Raw genomic sequence first — 16,792 nt, forward strand, 5'->3', positions numbered from 1 at the left:
ACCGCAAAAACGACGCGGTTGCGCCGTGGACCAACGTATTGCGCGGCCGGAGCGACAGAACTGATCAAAATAAACAATAATATCTAGGTTTCGACTTCGTGGACACGTACCCTTGTCTGTGGATCCGTGTGTAATCGCATTGTGCGCGAAAGAAAGGCACGACTGTTGTACGCGAAGCAGACCGACCTGCTAAACCGTTCTTCAGCGCTCAAGCGATGTAGTCACGAAGGCTTATTTCTCTCGAGAGATCTTAGTGAAAGTTCGTCATCCTGCTCACGAAAAAACAGTAAAAGTCCTCCATCTCGGCGTCATATATACTCGGTTTAGCACAACCTGCGCACAGCATATTGCTGGAAAAAAAAAAAAGGTAAATCCCGAAAATCGTGATTCCTGCATGGGTGTGTGTTGAATTCAACGATATGTATATTTCCATTCTCATCTCACTTTTGTCTAGTTCAAAAAACAAAAACATCACGAAGACGGAAAAAGGTCTGGCCATCTTTGTGGAGCGAACAAATCACGAAAGTGAATCTCGCGTGAGGCATGTGATTGCTATAAGGGCACCTCACAAACTCGTAAAATCCTACCACGATTACAACGGCGAAAGTCTGCGTACGAAACAAGTGAGATGAAGCTCAAAGCTCGACTATACTATATGAAAGTGCTTGAATCGAGCCTTCAAGGGCGGCGGTATATAAACTGTCTTTCTATTGAGTTTTTTTCTATTATTTCTATTGAGGATCTTTCTATTAACACGAGTATAGCGCTGTAACGCTCTCTCTCTCTCTCTCTCTCTCACACACACACACACACACACACACAATACGCACTAAATACTAACAAGAACCGATTAGTTTAACTACTGGTTTCAAGTGCCGAGTGCTAAAGAGTGTCTTTACAGTTTCATACTGCCTTTATACTGCCCAACTCCTGCCTTTATTTCCATCTCTATTTTTTATTCCCCCTCCTAACGTGTAGAGTAGCAAACTGGGCGGGGGGGGGGGGGGGGGGGGGGGGTGTAGGGGGGGCGTAGTCTGCAAGTGTCCACCTAGTGGACCTGTTCATTTCGCCTACCGCTAAATTGCTCATTGGCTGGGAGCACCTGGCTCCCTCTGACGCATACCCCAGCCCAGCCAATCAGAACGTCAGCAGCAGATGAAATGGACATGGCCACCATGTGGACACTTGCAAAATACCTCGCCCCCCCCCATCCCCCACCCCTTGGCAAAGTGCAGTTAACCTTCTTGTTTTTCCTTCCCTACTTCCCTATTTCAACAAACTTATCCTCAACCTGTGCCTTCCAAATTGTCTATTGTACTTGTGTAAAGAAGGGATTCGTAGATTTGACTGAAAGCTCTACCATACCTGTAGTCGCCAGAACTTTCGCTTTTCGTTTTGCTGATCTCGCCGTAGTAGCGCGCATTAAGCAGCCGAAAATGGCAAACGATGGTTGTTCAAAACTGTAGTCATGGTGCGGCAAGTGCCGATATCAAGGACCGTGCTGGGAGAAAATAAGGAATCATTGCTGACTACTGAGGAGCGCTACACGGCAACACGAGAGCATTAAAGCATGTTGACACGCTTGTTTCACAACCCCGCAACGTCGAGAGGTCTCGCCTGAGAGGTTTAAAGAAACAGTGGTAAGGAAACTCGATTCAGAAGCCGGACAAGCGAGTTCGAAAACATTTACGAAACGCCACAGTTTGCATGTTCGCTCGTGGAAGCAGTCCTACCACTACAGTGTGCGTGTGTGTCGAAACGTTGCGTTATCGGCCCCGCCAAAACGTATATTGCGCACTAACGAATAATTATCGAATGCCCGTCGTTCTAAACGCATACGTACACCCCACATCGACGTGACCACGTAGACCAATCCAACTTCGATTTTTCGACGTCTGTTGCCGCGATGCGCAAAGCCACGCCCAAACGCCGCAGGGGGCTGCCCCGTCCGAGCCCCCCCGTGTTTACCAAAAACACACTCTAGGTACCGTGTGCTATACATGGCGTAACGTAACGAACTTTGGATGAATGAGCAGCGAAGTCAGACGTTCGTTTCTTCACAAGATTTTCATACGTGAGTTAACACTCGCTTTCTCCCCCTTCACATGAGGTGGAAACCTGGGAGCTTGGACACCAAGATTGCGAGCCGCTGTTACGGTGCGCCTTCGGTGATACCAGCGCGCAGCTTTTAGGAACGCAAGCCCAGCCGAGTGGCATAGCCCAGCCGGCAGACTCCTGCTGCATGCGGATGCTCTTCCTCATTCCTCAGTGTTATCGCTGGCACCTCGAAGCCGCATCGGTGATAAGGCTGGAAAAAAAAGAAAAACCGATAGGCTGGGCTACTCTAAATACGTTCCTGCTGCCCCCCTCCCTTCCTCCCTTGTTTATTTCTCAAATTGAGACACGCCTCATTCAAGCCCCGACTTTCGCATGGTTCGCACAGGGAGAAAGCAACGTGAGAAATAGATACGGATTTCTCGCGCCACGGTTCTTACATCTCCGTGTAGGGGAAACCTGCAAGAAATTTACGGAGGAAAAAAAAAATTAAGAAGCAATGCCTTCCGCCCGCCAAGCGTCCGCACCCCGACAGCATCCAAAAAACCTCCCCCGACTCCGTTTGCCAGCTCAACAAACAAACACGAAGACGGTAAAAAGGCACCGCGGCTTTGCGACTAAAATCGGAGGACAACTGCCGTTCGCTACTGCTCGGATGAGCGCATAACCGTCGGTAGTGTCATTGTGCGAGTTATTTTTGAAGCACACGGCGTGATCACGTCGCGCACTATTTTGCCCACGACTCGGTGCGCGGAGGAAGCGCGGCGGGCGCCGGTCGGCGTTGGCCGTCCCAGAATGCAGCGCTGCCGGCGCGGCGGCTCTCTCCTTCCCAGTTGCTCGCGCGCAGCAGCAGCGGGAGGAGTGCTTCACGTCGCCGTCGTATCGGAGAGCGGAGCGGCGGTGTGGGCTTTGTGAGTGGTGTGCTTGGCTTTGGCGGGGCAGTCGTCGGCGGTGCGAGAAGTGGCGTCGGCCTGTGCTCGGCGGCATCGGGTGCGTTGCGTGCGAGTGCGGGGGGTCTTCGAATAGCGGTGCACAACGGCGGTGATATAGGAGAGAAACTCGGCGACCGCCGATGACCGTGCGAAGGACATCGAGGCAACTCCACGACGGCGGCGACGACGCGGACGACGTCTTGGGCAAGTCGGGGCCGTCGTCGCCCTACACCTGAGGATTATCGCAAGACGGACTCCCGCGCGCGACCAAAATGACGCTCCATCCGAGGAGGGAACATGACCGAAGCTAGCTTCCACGAGTGAGTATTATTCGCCGGTTCGTATCGTTGGCGCACATCTTGTGTTCGCCTCTCGCGCTAAGACCTCTCAACAAACTGCGGCGACGATCGGTGCCCCCACATGAAATCGACGTACCCCCCTTCCTTGCTTCGCTAGCCCCGCCGCCTCCGCTCATGCAGAGTTTTCATTGGCCGAAACACCATTCTTTCCGATTGTTTTGTCTCTTTCACCCACGCCGTGTTAGCTGCGCTTGCATTTGTCTCCCGTGATATCGCGTTTAGGTCGAACGCGGTTCGCGAGTTCACTGCGGTTAAGGACTTGACTGCTTTCACCCAACCAACGCACGACGCCGCGAACGAAACGGCGCTGTGGAGCCGCTTCGGTTTCGGGCCCGTTCGCGTCGTCGTCGTACCACGCCGAGGGGAGCGCTGGCGACGGCGTCGTCCCTCTTTCGCGGAGCCTCCTTTCGCTCGCCCGCTGCTTCTCCTCGTCTCCTTCGCCGATCGCCCCTGCCATCTTTCGTCCCTCCGTTCGGTCCTTCGTTCAGTTCCTTCCGTCTGCACTCCCTCCGTCTTCTGTGCGTCCTCTTCGTGGGGACCCTGCGCACCACACCCCGGCGGACACGCGATTTCAAGTTCATCCCCTGCAAGCGCTCTTCGCGACCGTAGCGAGCAGCGAAGCGGCCGAAGCTACTGCCCAGTGTGCTCTCGCCGCCCGCACCGCCAGCTCTAGTTTCCCTTGCTTTTTCGTTCGCTTTCCATCCGTCTTCTCCGGACCTGCGTGCCGCGATGCTAGAACGCCGAATCCCTTCCGATGCGCGGGCGAATAAACCGCGTTGGTTAGGCCTACTTCTGGCGTTCGCCGGCCCCGCGGGTCTCCGTCGTGCGACTCCCGGCTCTTCACCTACCGTGGACTGAGTAGGGAAAATGGAGTTGTCAAAAAGGAGAGAGGAAATGAAAAAGCAGGAACGGTTAACAACACCGAGCGGCCAGACAGAAACCGAAAACGTTCGAGCGCAACCAGTGTCTTGTTGGTCGCGCGCGGATTTCAAAACAAATCCCGAACGTAGCCCGTCGTTCCCGTCTTTCGGCCTTTCTGATTTTGTTTTGCCCGTTCTATTTTAATCCGCTCTCGCGGCTGCTATTCGCCGCCATCCCACGGCCGATCGAACGAATGCCGCGTCAGCGCGGGATGCTTAAAAAGCGAGAATGGTGTGTGTGTGTGTGTGTGTGTGTGTGTGTGTTGCGAAGAGATCTCCCATGGCAACCAAACCAAGGAGCGGCGGGCGCGTGGTCGTTCTCGCGTTGTAGAAAAAGAAACGCAGCGTCGACTGCGAGGTGAGCATGCGTGCATACGGGAGAGTGACTCTACGGGAGACGACGCCGACGAGTGCGGCGTCGTGATCAGGCACAACATCCGCCCAAGAAACGGAAACGGCTGCTGGGTCCTTGGCGTCCTGTTAATACATGTTCGGGCCCTTCGGGTCATTCAGTCGCAGTGTCCCCCACAACCATGCGCGGCTTCGCTCACTCGTGCACGTCCGTGTGAGTCTCTCTCATCACTGACCAGTCCTTTCTTGTTTTTTTCTTCTAGTAAAACGTGTAGGTGTGCGTAGCATTTGCCCTTTCACGCGCGTCTATCAGTCTTATTTCGCTCACTGGCGCTGCTTCAACACACACGCAGCTTCTATTCTTTTTCATTTCTTTTTTTTAATGTACGTGTGGCTGTCAGCTGCGTTGCAGCTTCCGCGACTGGCTTAAAGCATCTCTGTTGTCCCGGGGGCTTAGAGAGTTGCGGAGGGTGTGTGTGACAAAGAAATGGTGTGTGCGGGGGGAGGGGGGGGGGGGCTGTAAGGAGCGCCCCGCGCGCCGTCGGCATATGCGGACCCCTCCGCTACACCCGGCAGCAGTTCGGGTTCTATTCAGCTCCCCCTTCTGACGGCCTGTTGTGCGTGCGTGCTCCTGAGAGGGCCGTTTCCTCTCTTGCTGCGTTTCCTGCCCGCCCGGCTGCCGTCGTGCGGTGGCGTGGTGCCGCTTTCTCTCTCTCTCTCCCTTTTTTTTTGTAATACATGTACTTTTTTTGCGCTTCGTTTGTTTTGCTTCCTGCGCCGCGATTATTTTATCCCGTACCGGCTTCCTCCGCAGATTTTTTCGCGTCCCTCCGGCCAGTGTGTTTGTAGCTCTACCCGCGAGAGCCATTTCCGGTGCAGCGGCTGACCCACAGTCGCCTTCGCCTCGCTTTACTGACGGTGGGAGCTCTTCACCGCCAAGACTGAAGCGCTCGCCACGCCTGTGGTCGTTTTTTCTTGTTTGTTTGTCTCTAATGAGCCATCGCTGTTATGGACTCGCTCGAATGTGTCCGGAGGACCTCTTCGGCGACTCGCTAGATGTTTCGGCACTTGCAAGATTGCATGGTGCGGGGTGACAGGCAAAGCGGATATGGCGAATAAGATTATATTTACATATATGCAAGATATATGCAACAGAGCGGTTGTAGTGGGACACAACTTTAAAAAAGAAAGCAGCAGTTGGCAAACAAGACACACGGTCCGCGCGGGGCTGTTACTCCGCCAGCCAATCACAGAAGCCATGAAAATGGTCGTCATGCGACAACTTCAAAATGGCGTCGTACTTGATACCTCCGGAGCGTCTGCTGCTCTTGAAGTGCCTTTTCATCGGCGGAAGCGATGAGGTGTGCAACAGACATGGACAAAGTGTACAGAGTCTGACTATTTCACTCGTCAAAAGTCCACGGTTCAATTCATTTCATTGCTGACCCCGTTTTACTGATGAAACTTCACTGCCTACTGAAGTGAAACTTGACAATAAATAGTTGCAGCGAAGCAATCGTTATATTTCAGGTCCATAAAAATTTAGGTTTTCAGCGCTCCACTATAATGGACGAATGAAAACGTACGAAATTACGCGCTTAATCATTTTATTTTTTGTACTTACCGCCTTATTTAGGTAACAGGGAAAGCTTGAAGTACGAACTATTTGCTGCCTCGCGGAGGAGCAGCGGCTGCCGGTCATGAGTGCGTGGGCGGGGCTTCACTGCAGACTTGAGTTGTATCCGACTAGGTAAATGTAATCCCTAGTTCCCTTGTGGAGCTAATTCTTCGAGAGAGTTCGACATTGCCTATTGGTTTCCCATACCAATACTTAGCCGTGACATGATAGATTTTGACGGCCACCACTATGGCCTGGTTAATTTTTGATCAGTAAAGATGGAGTACGTTTTATTGTAAAGCCGCCAACGACTGAGCTTGAGCGAATTTTGAGAACGCTTACTGTGCCACAACGGCCCAAATGTTACGAAGTGCTCAGAAAATCGTGGTGTCACGCTGAGGTTTCGGCGTGAAATTATTTTTAGAAATATGCCATTTTCTTTGAATTTTCTCTTCTAGTAGTCGATTTCTTACCGTGAAATTAAAGGAAGCATGCTTTTGAAGGAATACGTTATCTGCCTGAACTGATTTTGCTTCTCTTTGGTGTCACCCTTCGACAAGTGTACGGACGCGAGATCTTTCCCTTTCTACGCCTTGTTTACCTCACAGTGCTTCGTTCACTGCTGGCCCCTACACGGGCCAGCAAGGATGACCCTCTCGGGCCGTTCTTGGGTGTGCTTGCATCTTATCGGGAGGAGTGGTCGCACGTACGATCCGAATGGTCATTGAACGATAGCGGCTTGAGGAAGCCGTTGAGGCACGTTCCTATCGACGAGGAGGCGGCGCTGTTGGTCCAATTATTTGACTTTCGAATCAAAGGTGCTTACTCAATTAGGACGGGCGTCAGTCACGATTCTTAATTGGGACGGATAAATATGTATAACCTGTCGAGGGTGCTGTGGCGCTTAACTACAGTTGAGCCTGCTGCGCAGGAATTTACTAGAGCGCAAAGTCTCGGGCAGACCTCTTTGGTCCCGAGGCTGTGTGGCCAATCACACTTCGATCCGCTGGGCGCCAATCAGCGTAACGAGTGGCTTCTGTGTGTCTCCGCGTGTGGTCGGCCTTGTTTTCGTTTGCAACGCGCTAATTCGGCGCCGCACGCTGCCTTTTTGATCGCCTAGTGGCACGGATCAGGCCGCACCCCGCTTTTTCAGAGGGCACGCTCACGTGATCATCGCTATCAGTACCTCGCTATGGTGAGCAGCGCGGCAGACGAGTGAGTTGCACTTTGGTACATTTCTTCTGACAGGAAGTTCACACACACACACACACACACACACACACACACACACACACACACACACACACACACACACATATATATATATATATATATATATATATATATATATATATATATATATATATACATTTCTAAGCACTGCAATTTTCACGCTCAAGACTCCTTTAAAGGGAAGTAACATATAAAAATAAATTAAGCTTTATTTATACGTTAACCTTGTACAGTAAAAAAAAAAACGTACTTATAGGGACAAGAGGTTTGATAAGCCAGAAAAAGTGCAAGAAACGGAAGAGCTCGTTTAGTATCAAGTAGCATGGACAGAACGCGAGTGAGAGAAAAGGCGCACACATGCGCGAAGCTACTACAAAACGCCTCTTAGAGGAAGTTGTCTACTATGTACGGACCGTGCGCCTCCTGTAAGCGGACAGGTGAGCTGCAAAAACTGAAATTCAGAGAGGACTCGGTCATCACCACGAAGGAGATTCCGTCTGATCGACATCAGGGGGCGCGTCAGCCTTAACTCTCGACACCGGGCGGCGGACGGTAAAACGCGCTGCGACAAATCTCGGAGACCATGCATCCAGCGACCACAGACAGACGGCGTTGTGCGGAAGCGTGCAGTCTCTGAACTGGCCGTCTGCTTCACGACGGGCTTCGTTTATTTTTTTTTTTTTTCTCGCTTTCGGGAACGCTACGTACGAGTAGACCTCGAGTCGAATGGACGGAAAACGCAAAACACGCGGGAAAGGGGGACGAGCGGAAGCGATTAAAATCGCGGTAGTCGGAGACGCGAGCACCGCAGAACGCATCCGCCGTGCCGGGTACGGGTTTCCCGGTGTCGACAAGGCGTTCGATCGCACAAGCACCGGGAGTCGGTCCGCGCGACGGACTTGTTTACCCAAGGCCGATAAGTTGAAGCTCCGCCGCGTCGGTGTGTCTTCGAGTCACTGAGACCTGCGACACATACTCGCCAACTTTGTCGACTGTTCGACCGGCGGGCTCTGGAAGAGCGTCGAATATTCTCGCTGAACTTGTAGCGAATATAGGGAGAAGTGTAGCCCGAGTACATTTCTCTTCTGACGCGTAGCGTCGCGGTGACATCTAGCTAAGCGCGGCGCTACTTTGCGTGTATTTTTTTTTTTTTTTGCATCCGAGATCTGCGGCGTGGAGGGTCGCGCCGTGGTGGAGATCTCGGAGGAATACCGCCGCGTCGTTGTGTCACCTAGTGCGGATCTGGGCGACTGGGAAGTAGCTTCCACGACGGAAAGCTGAATCTGCGGTGCGACGAAAACTGAAGGCTCGTGTCTTATATAGCCTGGGTGGCACTTGTGTCAGCGTGTCGCTTTTACGTACCCAGTCGGCCTCTTAACTGGGGCGTCACCGACGTGTCGGCATGAGTTCGACATCCAGCGGTCTTAGCGGTCAAGCTTTCGTTTTGCTTCGCCACACGGCACGAGCGAAGCCGAGCTTGAGGAGGTGGTCTGACGGTGACGGCGCAACGAAAAAAAGACAGACAGACACAGTAACCAAACTTCCGAGTTCTTAACTGATATCGCACTAAATGGTCATATGACTTTTTTTTTCAATTGTTGTTGCTATCGTCTTTCGTTTAATATTCGATGTGATACATATACATGTGCGCTAAATCTTTGGCCTGACCGCACGGATTGCTGCCAACCCGTTACAATACCACCGCCACCATCGTGGCAAATTCGTACGCCGTGCACATTTTTTGTCAGTCGTTCCGAAGTGTCAACCTTCCCGCGCACACAAGTCAACAGTGGAGGCTCTCTCCGTGTCCTGACGTCAAACGCGCGGCAAACAGCTGAGAGCTGGCGGGACAAAACTCGCTTGCTTTGCGCGGTTCGAGAGAGCGCCAGCGTGTACCGGCGTGCACACCACACCTTCGAACGCGGGGCGGCTTTTCATGGGGTCCTGCGCTTTCATCGTTGATGGCCTCCCCCCCCCCCCCCCCCCCCTTCTTTTCGGCGCAATGGCGTCTGCCGTAGGTGCACCGAGGACGCTCCCCTTGCTCCCGCTCCTTTGGCCGACCCTCTTCTGTCCTCCTGCCTGCCGGCTTCGTTCCAGCGGCATGAATCACTCGACGCTCTTGTGGGTTGGGGACGGGGGGAGAGGACGCGTCAGGGGACGACGACGCGAGACAGCAGTGAAACGGCTCAATGGTTTGCGAAGTCGTTTTGCTCTCGCCGGACAAAGTGCTAGGCCATTTATTTTCTTTTTTCTTTAATGAGGCTCATTCTTATAGGTGCTAATCGTCGGCCGTGAGATCCTCCCGCTCGTTCGCTGGGAAAGGAGGAGGATTGGACGATTCGCCAAACTCGGGAGTGCCGTTCCTTGGGCTGACGTATTCGGAGAAAGATGGAGGGGGGGAGGCAGAGAGAGAAGAGGAAAAAAAAAGCTTCAACAAGTTTGGACACGCAGAGCGAAGCAGCGTTTCGAGAAAGTTGCGGCGAAAAGCCCGCCCGGCGAAAGTGCAATAGTGAGCGCCACACAGTGTTTTTCTAACCACGTGCTGTCCTTCGCGAGTCCGCATTTCTCCCTATAAACGCGTTTTATACCAATTGTTATAACGGCTCTTCATTATTTGGTAACTGTCCGAAAATACACTACATCTGCAGGCTTGGAGTGACGCCTGACACGCCGGCAAAAGATGCCGAGAGCGAGTGGGGCTATCCTAATCTAGGTACAACCAAATTAGGAAGGCCCACTAAATTTCAACAAGGACACTCCCTCACCAGAACAGGAATTGACCTCTCTGGTGCAGTACAGGGCCACACCCTCGCAAATGACTCCCAACAATAATTGGAGATCGCAGGGAGAGGCCTTCGTCCTGCAGTGGACATAAAATAAAATGATGATGATGATCCGCAAATTATTCGGTTCGCCTCAGGCACCATTCGATTCCGTCCAAAAAATATCGCTATTCCCACACCGGCAGCTCGTTATGCTCGCCTGTGGTCGAGGTTACGCGGTTAGAAATGCCGCTGCTCGCGAAGGTGCAGGCACATGTTTTTACAAGTGTTCACAAGCCGAGCGAGTCGTTGTTGTTCCATTTTTTGGAACAGCGCAAGAAGGAAACAAGAAAGAATGCGCAGAGAGATCCACACAACATGGCGCCTGCCGTGTGGCGGCTCAATGCGCGTTGCGATGTTTCGCGGTTTTCCAAAGGTTAACCACCTAGCGGTCAAGGTAACTTCAATAACTTGTATGAACCCTCGAGCTAACGCGTTTTCGTTCCTACAATGGAGCAGTGGGAGGCACAGCTCGCCCGCTCCGGCCTGGCAGGACAAAAGTCCTTAATTAGCCAGGTCAGGCAGGCGGCAGAGGCCAGTGGGGCCCTGGACTGAGAGGCTCCGACCACCCCTCCTTGAAATCTTTACAACTACAATAAAGTTTCTCTTTCTCTCTCTCAATAACTTGTATGAATGAATGAATGAATTGTGGGGTTTTACATGTCAAAACCACGATTTGGTTATGAGTCACGCCGTAGTGTGGGACTCCGGATTAATTTTGACCGCCAGGGGATCTTTAAATTGCCCCCAATGCACGGACGGGAGGGACACGGGTAATTCTGCATTTTGCCCCCAATCCAAATGCGGCCGGAATTTGATCCCGCGAACTCGTGCCTAGCATCGCAACAGCATAGCCGCTAAACCAAGCGCGGCGAGTGAAGGTAACTTGTCACGCAACGCAAGGTGTTGTTCGTCTAGGACGCCTACCCTTTCTTATATGCGGCGTATCGCTATTATTTCTTCCTTGTTCGTGTGTTTTATTTTGCAGGCCAGCGAGCTTGAGCGTAGTTGCATCAGTTTGGTGGTACTCCGTTTGTTTGCTCTCTTTTTTTCTTTTTACAGAAATGTCTACGGCACTCACGCTGTAGCCGTACTAGAGCTGCGGGGCTTTGGTAACTTCGTTCTAGACGACGTAACGTCACAGATCCGACAACACCGAGCCCTTTCGATGTTTTTTTTCTATTTTTTTGGGGGGGGGGGGGATGGGGAGGCGTTGTTTGCCGTGCACCATTCAATTCGCTTTTCTATCGGGGGTGATGTGTTTCAAAGGCAGAGGACGGGAATATTCTCTCATTAACCTACGTGGCCTTCTTTCACTGGATATATACCTCGTTTATCGCCTCGTGCTCAGCGAATTGTTCCAAAAAAAAAAAACGAGAACGAGAGAGAGAGAGAACAAAACGTTGTTCAGTCATGTGGAGCAGTGCGAGTAAACCGAACGCACGAATCCGAAACGCCGGACTTGCTCCTTTTATTAGGTCGACTTGCAGCGGCAACTAGAGCAAAAAAAAAAAAAAAAAATACAACGCGAAACAATAAAAAAAGCAGATGCACAGATAAGTAAAAGCGGTTAAGCCTGGCATCTCGCCACACAACTTAACGAGCGAGCGGCGGGAAATCGCAGGAAGCGCAACTCACGCGATTGTAACGAAGCCGAAGGAAAAGAAAGAAAAAGAAAAGAGAATTACGGCGAGACGACAGCGTGAAACAAAAGAGATCGCAGCGGTGGATTGGACGCGAATGATTTGTTTCATATGAGCACTCGTATATATATAGCCTCTACATTTATAAACGGAGAGCCGCCAGACGCAAGGATCGCCGGAAGGACAGTCACGAAAACGAGCCGCGCCAGCTTTCAATGATTTCGATACATCGACCTTTCCACGCGCCCAGCTCTGCGCCAAAGATCTACGAGAAATGCCGTGCGTGTATAGTGAAATACAACAGATCCTTTGACAGGCACCGTAATTTCATCGCGCGAGAGCGTTCTTTCTTTTTTTTTCTTTTTTGTATCATCCTTATTTGTGAGGACGCGAACCCCGCGACTTCGTGAACAGCTGAATGCATTAGCCGTTGAATCGCCGTTGCAATACTAATAATCATCATCATCGTCACTTTATGTACGTCCAGACAAACGGTGAAGAATCCATGAATCGCGGTCAGGTTCATGAAGGAGGTACAACGGAACGTTGCAGGATTTTTCTCCGATGATCACAAGAATGCGGCAGCATTCCGTCGTTACGGTCCCTCATGACGAGACTCGTAGATTTGCGCCAGACCAGCGACCAGATCTGGCGATGTTTTAAGTGGGTCTGTATTAACCTGGGGATGATATAGTGCCCACGACAGGCGAGTAGGTCAATGCTTATGTGCCTAAGTACGTGGACCTTCCCAACATCAAATTCTGTGTACCTTTTGAAGATAACCGATCACTTGCACACCCGATCCTTGTGAGGGTTGTTAAGTCGGAGGTTTTGTTTACAGCGACGAAAAAAAAATAACAAAAAGGCTGGGATATTTCGGGATGCTACTGTTAAATGCTGAACTATTTTTTTTTATAGAGAGGTCACGTTGCAACACAACCCGAGTTTCGCAAAGAACACAGAGCAGCTGCACGTATGAAAAACTTCACTTAAGAAAAAGAGAGAGAGAGGAAAAAAGTAAGAGGGGGGGGGGGGAACTGATGACCAAGAGCTTGAACGAAAAAAAAAAAAAACTGCGGTGTCCGTTTTACGAGACTCGCTCATCCGTGTGCTGCGTACGCGCGACCTCGCCGAGGCATTCCGGGCGACGACGGACGCACGTGTAGTGCGACGCCCACGCGATATGTCATCTATGAGAGAGTATTATGTGTCCCCGTCGCCCGACCGGCCATAAACCGCAAACACGCGCACGCGTGGAGAGCCAGAGAGCGGGCGCATCCGTTGTTGCGCTCGTCTACGCTGGGCGCCATGAATGAGCGCCGAGGCCCTCGCAACCTCCGCGCTACGCTCTGCTCGCCTCGTTTTTCTTTTTGTTTTTCTTTTTCTTTCTCTCTCTCTCTATCGCGTAGCCTTGGTGGCCCAAGAAGAAGCCAACCACGGCGGCGGCGTCCCTGTGGACGCCGGCCAAGTTGGTCGGGAAGTGACGTAACATTCTCGGGAAAAGTGAGGACTGAGACGTCTTTTGTCACCCCGTTTTCGCGGAGCAGCAAAAACCCCCGCTCGGAGAAGGAAAGGGGTGGCACCAAAGCGACGACCTCAATGAGCGGGTGCGAGTAAAAACGGCGCTCCCAGGCCCACACACGCGAGCACACACACACAGACGTACAGGCGCGTATACACCTTTGAATACGCCGAAAAACGGCGGCCCGCTCCTGGAGGAGGTAGGTAGGTGCCTGCGGATTCTGGAGACCGGCCTTTTTTTGGTGCAGTCAGGAGAAAAAGTGGAGGGAGGGGGGCGAGGTGGAGGGGCGAACGTCTGGCCCGTTCAAATTTTTCGAGGGCTCGTCATAACACCATAGGTGCGTGCGGGCCTTTGTGAAAAGAAGGGACACCGAGAATGAAGGCAACCAGCGGGTGAAAAAAAAAAAAGCTTCGCCTGCCAACGGCAACGCCCCTGACACGGAGCTTAGCGGGGCAGAGTTTTCGGTATCACGCGCCGTAATTTCTTCACGAGTCGGCAGATTCACTGCTCGTCTTTCTGGGGCGAGTGCGTGTCCTCCATCTTGTGGCCACCCGACTGGAACACCGACTTTGCTACAGAACAGCATCAGCGTATTTTTAGTTACGCCATCCCGGGCTTTCCTCATCTTTTGTCTCTCTCTCTCTCTTTCTCTCTCTCTCTCTTAGTTACGCACTCAAACTACCGTCGCGCCTCCTGGCCTGCGCAGGTTCCGCACTGCTAGGCTTTTTGTCCAGTTCGCTACCCTACACGCGGGAAAAGGGGGGAAGGCGGAGAGAAAATGAGAATTATAAGATAGCTGGCGTGATCGAGATCAGAGACATCACGTTTGCGTTGGCCCGCCAAAAGGGGGTGCTTAGACGCAACGTGTCGGACAAGTAAAGATAGGCTGGACTAGAGTTAGAAAATTGGCATTAGGAGCTTAAGTAGGCATTTTCCAGTTGGCTACCCCGCACGTGGGAAAGGGAGAACGTGGGAGCGAAAGAAGAAAAAAAAAACAGGACACAGATAAAACAGAACACGTATCCACTAAACAAGGTCCAGCGTGTTCTGCGGTCATTGCAGACGTGTTGGGCTTGTAAAAAATTTGACTGAATGTATTGCTTACAGCGGTTCTTCTTGCTGTTTTTTTTTCTTTTTCTTTAATGTAAGCGAATGCGGCAGGACAGTTTCTTGGTGACAAGGGTAGCAGTACATATTGTAGCAGTGGAACCAAATGAATTTGGCGGCGCTTACCGACACCCTTGGGGCCTAGAATCGGGTAATACAAAAAAAGGCGATTTAGAGTGTACTTAAATGTAAAACAAATGAAACAGGAAGTTCTGAGTACAGGTTGGTTAAGGTACGCAAAGAAAAAGAAAAGAGGGTATAGAGTAATGAAATTGAAGGTTAAATTGAAAACATTAAAAAAAAAGTTGAGCTAAGTGTAGCAAAGGCCAGCGTTCGTTCCTTCTGTATCTATTCATTTCGTTATATTTCTTAAATGTGGGCTAGGAAAACATAATAGTGTATAGGCTCGGGGACCCAAGGTGTTCATTGCCTTCGGGTACTGCAGAGGAAACGCTGGTGCTGCTTTTTTCTAGGTCGATGAGCTGTTGGGAGAAGCCGCGCACAGAATGGCTGAGACACGCAGCGAGAAACGTTTCTTCGACCATCAACGTAGGTAGTCAGCGTGTCCCACGAAGGCCTACTCGGAGAGGGGGGGGGGGGGGGGGAGACGATCGTCTCTCCCCTCCGCTCTCATTCAGTAACTCGCTGTCTTCTTCTCTCGCTCTTTTTTTTTTCTCTTCGCATCTAAATGGACTGGGAAAACTTTCGCGCCTGCTCCAAGATAAAAAAAAAGGAAAACAAAAGTTGCAGGCGTAGGACGCGTAAAACGGCCGCGTGCCTACGTCACAGCGATTCACGACGAGGAAGCGTTCGTTTTGAGGAAGAAAGAGGACGACCCGCTCGTACTATATAGTGGTTGTGAGAGGGAGGGAGAGAGAGTGGAAGCGGGTAGGGTGCGGGAGAGAAGGAAAGAAGCGGAAATGGAGGGCGTGTGCTTTGAAACGTCCATTCTCGGCGCAAATCACCGCCGCGGCGCGCTGTGGAGCGAAACGGAATGAGCCGTTCCCAAAATAAATATAACGGAGGGAAAAAAAAATACTGTTTCCACCATGCTCGCGCTCACCCTCGTTCTCACAGTCTCTCTTTTTTTTCCTCAATTGCCGCGAGCCTCCTCCTCCTCCTCCTCCTCCATCTCATTCTCCTGAAAGATGGCCTCGCCGACTGCAGCTTCCACTCGTTTATTGTACGCTGCAACCGTATATCTGCAATATAATCGGGATTCGGGAAACGCGCGCGCTAGAAGGATACCACCGACGTGTGCCGTTGAAGCGTTGGACCAAGCCGTGCCGTTGCGCGTGGCGTAATATGCGATGCAGCACGGAACGGAATTAAGCGAGATGGTGCGATCGCTCGATTTCCGGTATGCGCGTAATGGCCCCCTACAGTGCGTATCGTACGATACAACGTGCCTGCCTGACAAAGCTGATGCAGGAAATGATAGTACCCGTACCTAAATTTGCGTGCAAGTAAAAGAAAAACCCCAGGTGGTCAAAATGCTATCCGGAAAGCCTCGTGACCCACTGTCCAGTATCGAGACGTTAAATGGACATGAAAGAAAAAAAGACTTTCAGCTTCGTTTGTGAGGTATGTATACGTTTCCATAAATAAATAAATAAATAAATAAACATGACGCTCGTGATGTTGAGAAGAGTCTCGGTTAGCCAGAAAAGGCGCGGAGACAAAACGCGTTTGCCGACGCCGTGTTTGAAGTTCCCGCGTCGGTACGCAGTGACGTCATTGAATTTTACGGCGTCTGATAGAGCCTAGTAATTTTTTTTTTTTAATGGCAAAAACGGACATATTATTCTAAAGAGAAAAGCACTTCACAAAACTTGGCAAGTTTCGAGCACTTTACTGAGTCACAATGACCGAAATGCGAAAAAGGTGTTTCGAATTCCGTGACGTCGCACTGACGTGAACGCCTGCCGCTTGGGTTCTGGCCCAATTGTGACCTGCATTTTTTTTTTATTTTAATATCCGACGTATTACCGCGAAATTTACGAAACCCGAGTTTCGAATGACTACCTTATCGTGCCTAACCGATTTAGCGTTTCTCTTCGTCGCCACATTGAACTGAATACTTTTAGAGAGAGAGTGAGAGATGGAGAGGAAAAGCAAACTAGACCTTGTCCAGTTTGCTACCCTACACGTGGGGAGGGGGCATCGAAAGAGACAGCAAGCATGAGTCTAGAGTCACTCAAACGCACTACGCAAAGCATAGAGTTTCTCA

The 16,792-nt window shown here is 51.3% G+C and overlaps 1 protein-coding gene across 8 annotated transcripts in view; it reads left to right on the forward strand.

Moving 5' to 3' along the window:
• The window catches only part of Spred (Sprouty-related protein with EVH-1 domain), a 213,667-nt gene that overhangs the window by 123,867 nt on the left and 73,008 nt on the right, over nucleotides 1-16,792 (forward strand). The window contains exon 1 of one of the 8 annotated variants that reach the window (XM_070522347.1): nucleotides 2,878-3,307. The exons of the other annotated variants lie outside the window; for them this stretch is intronic. Coding sequence (XP_070378448.1) covers nucleotides 3,285-3,307 — 23 coding nt within the window. The 5' untranslated portion in view covers nucleotides 2,878-3,284. Of the gene's footprint in view, nucleotides 1-2,877; nucleotides 3,308-16,792 lie in introns of those variants that run through there. 8 annotated transcript variants of the gene reach the window in all.

Source organism: Dermacentor albipictus, chromosome 7 (genome assembly GCF_038994185.2).
Source record: "Dermacentor albipictus isolate Rhodes 1998 colony chromosome 7, USDA_Dalb.pri_finalv2, whole genome shotgun sequence".
Classification (NCBI taxonomy): domain Eukaryota; kingdom Metazoa; phylum Arthropoda; class Arachnida; order Ixodida; family Ixodidae; genus Dermacentor; species Dermacentor albipictus.